This window comes from Nuphar pumila, unplaced genomic scaffold, assembly GCF_984573655.1.
Source record: "Nuphar pumila unplaced genomic scaffold, dmNupPumi1.hap1.1 HAP1_SCAFFOLD_1202, whole genome shotgun sequence".
Lineage (NCBI taxonomy): Eukaryota > Viridiplantae > Streptophyta > Magnoliopsida > Nymphaeales > Nymphaeaceae > Nuphar > Nuphar pumila.
This window is the reverse complement of record NW_028323613.1, coordinates 22440-30220: the sequence shown is the minus strand read 5'-3', so window position 1 is coordinate 30220 and position 7781 is coordinate 22440. Positions and strand designations below refer to the sequence as shown.

Here is a 7781-nt window from a genome sequence, read left to right as displayed (position 1 = left end):
ATCATCATGGCAAGGACCCAGTCATGAACAAGTAAACTTGGACCTCTCTTCTAAACATGCAAAAAGTAACATGCAAAAACGGTCTGTTTGCGATGTAAAGCTCGCAAATGCCAGCTCCTCATGGTTGTACCGGCCAGGTACTTGCGCATCCTTCCGCACTCGATCCGCAAAGTACTTGAGGGCAGGAATACCTCAAACCTCCATTCAAGCAGTGGAGCTTCAACGTCAGTCAACGATTGCAAGCTATGGTCGTCTCGTAGCACCTGCAACGTTCGATGCTGATCCTTTCTGCGCATGTCAAAGAACTTCTCCATCATTGCCTTTATGTTGCAAGACAACATGGCTATTCCCCATTGCATGCCCACGTCCATGGCATTGCGGAATCTGGCGATTCAACATGTCTGACTTTCCCTTGACTAGAAGTTGCGAGTCCATATGCTACTTAGGAGGTGTTGCCTGTCAACCTCTTCGTTACATAACCCCATCTGTATTCGACTCTGGCAACATCACCACATGCACCACCCTGACGATCTGGCTGAGACTAGCCTGGCCAGCAGTTTACTCAGCCTTGAGGACATCAGAGATATTCAGGTTGTGGCATACGTCCTCTGCACGCTATATTTACAAGCGACAGGGCCGGCAAATCTAGGAAAGGCTACCGAAAGACGAACAAAAGAAAAGAAAAAGGAAGACAAAGCACACAGCGACACAAACAAACAATGAAACAAGTCAGACCTCAACCGGGCCCTCTGCCGGCTCATCACATCCTGGCTGGAAGTTGTGTCCAACACGCACAGCAATGTGCGAGAGAGAGTTGTAGTACATGCGCGCATTGCCCTTGCAAAGGGCGCAGCTGAGCTCCCAACGCACGGTCCGGACAAAAGCGGCTTTAGACATTTTTTTTAGATATTCAGTGTGGCATACGTCCTCTGCACGCTTGTCACAAGGCTGGTCTCCACTCGAACTGCGTGGCTAGCTGACCCAGCCTCCAGGGGCCTGGGGAGCGGTTCTGAGAGTCAAAGTGCTTGGTAGATCTAAGGCCAGCTGGAGATCACGGTCCCATGCCTGGCTGGGAGCAAAGGTTGCCCTGTGGTATGTTGGCATCGCAAAGTACAGTGCCGTCGCTTTGTTTGGTTGGGCCGTAGGACAGCTTTCCAGGGTGTCTGCGTAGTGCACGTGCGCCATTGGCACTGATGTGCGATCGCCCCGTCTGGCATGGGCGCATGGCTCAGAGAGGAATTATGCCCTTTCGCATGGGGCTTGCGGCATGACACTGGCATATGCAGCAGGCTGGGGTACGGCCGTTGGAAGCACGCAACGTAGTCGAGTTGCAGCTAGTGCAAGATGATGGGCTGCCCCAAAACAATTGCCGAGCAGATTGCCTACACACATGTTGGGAATTTTGTGTCCGATGTGCACAGGCAGACCTGCCGCCGGTGCAACCTGTGAAACTGCGCCTGCTGAACCGCTCACATCACCCTGTTGATGCTGGCTGCTTCAGCTTATGGTGAATTCCATGATTGGTACCATGAGGGGGTGGTTGTCGTATTGCTGATGTTGTGTTTGCTGCTTGTTGCTGCTCGTTGGAAAACTTTCAGAGCACTGTTCCCCCGGCGTTTGACTGGTTTTTTCCGTGGAAATGATGTGCATGATGATCAGAGAGGTGCCAGCAATACACACAACACATTGCCCTGCTTCAAGAAGGGCAGTGACCATAGTTGCACTCCTTCATGCACCAAACGTTTCACAAAGTTTTGTGTAGTTGTCAAGGCACATGGCCGGAACCACCCCGTGCTGCACCCTTTGAACAACTGTCCACAGCTTACAACAAAGACTATAACCATACTTTCACATCTTAAGCATCATCAACCTGATCACCAAACAAAAACAAGCGATAGAAGCTCTCACCAAACGATGACAAGTTTAATAATTTCAGTTTCAATGCAGACATCAGCTATCAGAAGAGTATGTATTTGCAGTATCAGGATCTGGCATCTCAGATCCACCGAGGGCGGCGATGTCTCGAACGTAGATCCTGAGTTCGCCCCTGTCACCGCGGGTGATGCGCATGTCCCTGTCCAAGAAAGTGATCTCGAAGGTGGCAGATCTCACCTCGCTGGGCAGCATGCGTTGTAGCGCTGGCAGCTCAAATTGCAGCTTGTTACCCATTATCTTCGCCACCTGCCTGCATACCATCACACAGCAGTTTGCACACCTGCGTTCACGTGCTGGATCAACTTGGTAAATTGCGCACACATCAATTCCTGTCGTCCTGTGTCCTCATGGGGATGCAGTAGTGTTGTACAACGATCTATCATCATCATGTGTGCATTTGATAATTGGCTGTCAGCCTTGCAACTGAACTTCCATCCGATCAGCTTATGGACCAGTCTTCAATTGTTGAGCTTTCCCAAGCAGTGCTTGAAATTGCCAGTGTCCATGTGTTGAAGGATCTATCATCATCACGGTGGCCTGCGGCGACCATTGCTGAAGTAAAAAAAGACACACTCGCCAGACAGAACCTCCCAGGACGCGCTGTCATAGCAGATTTCCACCTTGCTGCTGCCCTGAACCACAAAAGTATGGCGCAGGCAGATGCGAGAGCTGGGAGCTTCTGTTGAGAAGGGAAGGGGAGCGGAAGGGAGCAGCAGCTGAACCACATTATCCAGAATGTTCTTCTTGGTGTCAATACGCTGGTACACAGGGCCCTGCATAATTGGCATCTTCTGAAAACATCCATACAGACTTCAAGGAGGTGGTTTCACCCCAGGCTATGGTCAGGTTGGTGCAGTGCTTCAAGAGGCAGTTGTTTGTGATGCCCAAGAATGCATGATTGATGGGCCACAAATGGGGGGTGAATGCTAGCAGTGTTTTCTGGCAAAGCACGGATGGGCCAGGCATGCTTGCCTCGGGTGATGGTAATGGTACCACTGATTCCAAGACAAAGAAGGCTACCATAATCTTTGTACATCGTCATCATGAACAGCGCCGCTGCCAGCGAGCCTCACTGTATGACATGCTGAAAGGGCAAGGGCAGCGCTGTAACCAGCGAGCCCCCAACCACCGCCTCAATGACCGTCCGCTGCAACGCAGCGGCGTGTATCAGCAACCCTCTGGGACAGCTTGAATCAGATGTACAGCAGCGCAGACATGTGATAACCATACAGCATGCAACATGATCATAAGCAGGAATGCAATAGGAAACAGGTTGTGGCAATTGCCTTTGCCCCAGGCAACACTTCAATCTCACCCTCTGACGGCACTCACATGCTGTAGTAACGATCTTAAACTTCCCAAAAGGCACGATGCAGAAATGCTTCGTCGTGAGCGCAAACACGCATGACGAGAGGCTCAGTAATCGAGGAGACACAGAGGACATGCGTGCAAGCACATGCCAGGGAACGTACCAGGCCAAAAGGGACAAGAGAAGCAGGCGGTCCAGGGCGCGAACCTCCTAGGTTGCCTTTCAGGAAGGCGGACGAGTACACCAGGCGCCAGACCCCTGCCAGGTCGTCCATGCTGGATCGCGCTTTGCCCGCTGCTAGCCAGCTGAGCGTCACATCACCGGCCACCTGCTCGATGCGCTTCACCACTTCCTCTACACGCTGAGCTTGCAAAGCCTGCACATGTGCGCCACATAAAATAATGAACCGCTAAGCCTCAAGATGTGCACGCTTCTGTCACTTCGTTTCACACGTGCTGGCGGTGTATCTTCCTCCGATGCCTAAGTAAGCACATCGGCATTTTCATGCGCATGGGCACCTCAGTAATGCAATCGTGTTAAGAGCTATTTCCCCATTATCAGACACTAAATTCAACACAGTCAACACCAAGGTACATTGAGAGCCGTGCCAGTTCAGCAAGAGCGAAGGATTTTAACTTATGCTGCACATAAGCGTACTGTAGCGGAAAGGCCCCTGTCCAGACCTGCTGAAGCTGTGAGAAGCTGCCGTTTGAGCTCCTCCAATCGGCTTTCTTGGCGCAGCTCCCTCCTGGGGTCGGCGCGCTTCAGGTCTTCCACATTATACTGGCCGGATTGCTGGTCGTCGTCCGCGCGCAAGTCCACTGTTGTACTTTCCGGCGCAGTCGCAGTCCCAGATGGCAACTCCAAGTCTACTGTTTCTTCGTCAGGACCCGAACCGCGGCCAATCTTTATGTCCACGGTCTTGTCCTCCGGGGATGGAATTGTTCCTGGCTCTGGCGCTGTGTCCGACGACGTACTGGACTCTGAAGACGACACTGATGTTTCACCGTTGCTCAGTCCAGCGCCACTCACCTCCGCAGCAATTGCCTTGTTCCAGTCTGCTTCGTTTTTTCTCAATATTGCTCTTATTGTCAGGCGTCGCTTCTGCACGCCGTCTCCTGCTGGAATTGCGACTGCCGCCTGCTGTGTCGCCCCCTTTTGAACTCGCGAGAGTTGTGACCACCCTGCAACGCTAGTACGTCCATGAGCTGACTGGCAACAGTATCAAAACGATGATGGTTGGGTTCAAAAGGGCTTCGTCGGAGCCGAAAGCGTGTGCACGGTGTACAAGTAGCGTCGACCCGTTTCGGACCACCATCGACCCCCCCGAGAATGAGGCTCTTTGGCAACTATCAGCAAATTGCTCTGATACGCGCAAGCAAATGTGGTTTGATGGATGCAAGGCTTGCGAATGGCGAACGGCGTCGGGCATCGTCACCTGTACACGTCACAAGAATTATATTCTCTGCAGGGCAGTATGGTGCACCTACGAACACCGAGCACACAACAGCCAGACTGCAAACGTACCGGTAAAGAATATCAACAATATTTTTCACTTACCATCCATGTTTCGACACCAGCCAGTCAATGAAATGATGTCGTGGGTATCGGAAATTTGGACAGCAGTTCTGGAGACAGATTCTCCAAACAGGACAATAGGCGCGACTGATGTTCAAATGCAGAATATGTTACATATCCAAGGGCCATATCGGCTGTCCTCCTTGCTCACAGCATCAAACCCTGATGAGACTGATTAAGGTTAGACAAGGGTTCGGCAGCTGATAAAGCATGCGCACCTTACACTTACCGCAGGTCGAGCGGGTGGACAAACAAACATCGCAGCTGAGCTTGTTGGCGTTCGCTGTGTGAAAGATCCTGCATTGTCAAGCCCTGTGATCACCACGGCACTGAACAACTTTTTGCAGCCATCAAACGCATGCTGCAATCGAGAAAACGACTTACGTTGTCCGATCATGTTGATCCCTCGCAATGATCAGGATGAACGCCGAGTTCTGTAATATTTCTTAATCGGATCAGTCGTTGAAGCGATGGCAGGAAAGCTTGTGAGAAGAACGTAAGCAGCAGATTGCCCATCTGTTGGTGATGTTGTCACAATCGAATGCGTGTGCACGTAATCATTCGATAGTCTCCAATCACCCAAGGCAGCTTTGACTTCAATGGATGAAATCTGTCCACGTTCATTCGTACATGGCTACGAGTGATTGCGTCATGACCCTGCGTTGTCGCTATCCGTTCGCTGACGCCTGGTGATCGTAACTATGCGGGTCAGCTCGTGAATTATCTGAGTTACGTTCCCACCTCGACCCAACATGGTAATCGCCCGAGTCACGCAGACGTTTCGAAGCGCGATTTTTTCCAACCTTCCAATGCCTCTACCACCTGTGATTTCCTGGCCAGAGCGGAAATTCCGGCTCTACTGTGCTCGCGAAGCGTGCCAAAATATGTCCGCCTTTTGCCCACCAGTTTGCTTGCTGGTGGTGACGGTAAGTGCAGACCCCGAGTAGGTACAGATGTGGCGCGTTTGTTTTGAACCTTGGTCCCATGAAGTGTGGTAAGCTGCGTCCTGGGGCAGGTTGACAGAGGGGGAAGTCTCTACGCGCCCATGACTCCTGGGCGTCAGGTAAATTGCATCCGTACTTGGTTGAGGATCTGAAGTGACAACCCCGAAGTTCCTTCATCTGCCCTTGGAATCGTTGCTCTGCCTTGACCATTCGTTTGGGTCAGGGGTGCGTGGCCTACGCTCAATCAGTGTGCGAATCCAGTACATTGTAGTGGGTGTCAAGCATCATTGCAATGGTGTTTTGTCAGGTCCAATTAGCTGGTACATTGGGTCTGTATGACGTTGGACTTGAAAGACATTTACTGTCGACAAGTCACGACTGATGACTGTGGCAGCAGCCAAAGCATACTCAGCGGCATAACAATGTTGACAAAGCACCCACTTGACACTTGACCGGCTTCAAATTTGTCGTATAAGCGGCCATCGGCAAGGGATCAGAGGTAAGCTGTTGGAAATTGAGAGATTGGACAGACTAAGTTACAATTCAAGTCAACTTATTCAATATAAATACGATTCATCCTCACTCACTGTGATCATGAGATCAAGGACACTATACACACAATAAGCACCTCAGTGCCCCCAGGGCAATCAGAAGTACCTTCATGAAGTTCGCACTGAGAGTAGGAAGGGAGGAAGTATTCTATGAGGGCCTCCTAGGGCGCTGACATAGATACGGTATAGCTATCTATCTGTGCGCGGATAGGATGACCGTGCACAGAGGATGAATGAACAACGACACAGTACTTCAGTTTCACGCATGTACTCGACCTATACATACATGAGAACTTTCGTTCTTCAACATAAGCAACTCCAGCAGAGGCCTTTTGGTCTCCTCTAACAAATCACATCCTGGGGAATCAAATCCGCCAGAATGACTCATTTCTTGCCATTCAAGGGAAAGCAATGCGCCTTATCAGCGCCGACACTGGGCAAGTTCCCATCAACCGTGGCAAGGGCCCAGACAAATGGATGGAGAAGCATCACTGATTGCACACTGGTTTCCATCCCTACACATTGCTTGCGCTCAGCACGCGCAGCTGGCCGGCTGAGCATTGACAGCCCCTTCTGCAAAGTCTAACCCTTTGCTTCATCACTGTCCTGACGCCTGGGCAATGCCGGAGTCTTCATAGTTCTTACTCGCGGCAAAAAAGGGTGTACATCCTTTGTTATGTACAACCTGCAGGGTATGTTCGCCTGTCGATTGGAGTGGAGTGGCATCCAAACGAAATCCAAAGTCCTTTCAACATGTACTAGTAGGCATAATGCTCACTTACCTAGTCGGCCTGGCGTGGCTCATGACAAAATTCCTTTTCTTTTCAAGCTTGCTTACCAGTGAATGTCCCGCTTGTCGGAGAATTGGCAGATTCCTCTGGCAACGTGACAATGGTGTTGGAAGTCGGCGCCTCAGAGTGTGGCCCCAGTGCGGCCACCGCTACCTGTGCTGGTGGCAACTGTCCTGAGGCGGCTGCCGGTGGCGAGAGAGGTCGCAGAGGCGGCTGCACTTGTGGTGTCCTATGACTGGAGGTCGACGATCTGCTACGAGGCTGCATTTTTGTCGGTGGCAATGCTCCCTTTTGCATATCATTAGCAAGTGCTGATACTTATCATCCTTTTTGCAATTCATGCACAGCTCTTCGTGCATTGATGATTAGTACCAATGAGTTCTCACTTATTTGCGAACTTGATCTTTTCGATTCTTGAAAAATGCAGACACAAAAAAGAAGGCTTGTCAACGCGATTATGCGTCAATTACATCGCACAATCAGCCGGGTGATCGGGCGTGATGAAAATCCTAGTCCTCGTTCGGATTCGATGAGATTGCCATGGTGCAGCGAGATGTCTTGCACGCGGTGGCAAGATGTGCCGGTAATGGATGCCACGCCATCCCGAAATGCAGCTCGACACATGAATCAATCTCATGAATGCGTCAATGTTGCTCATTGTTGAAGTTGGCGC

The 7781-nt window shown here is 51.0% G+C and overlaps 1 protein-coding gene across 1 annotated transcript; it reads right to left on the bottom strand.

Moving 5' to 3' along the window:
- Positions 1 to 1950: 1950 nt before the first annotated feature.
- Positions 1951 to 2723, bottom strand: LOC149809460 (plastid-lipid-associated protein 6, chloroplastic-like). Its single transcript, XM_089994827.1, has 2 exons — positions 2509 to 2723; positions 1951 to 2185 (listed from the first exon to the last, which is right to left on the bottom strand). The coding sequence occupies exons 1-2, from the start codon at positions 2721 to 2723 to the stop codon at positions 1951 to 1953; spliced, it is 450 nt and encodes a 149-aa protein (XP_089850953.1).
- Between the last annotated feature and the right edge of the window lie 5058 nt (positions 2724 to 7781).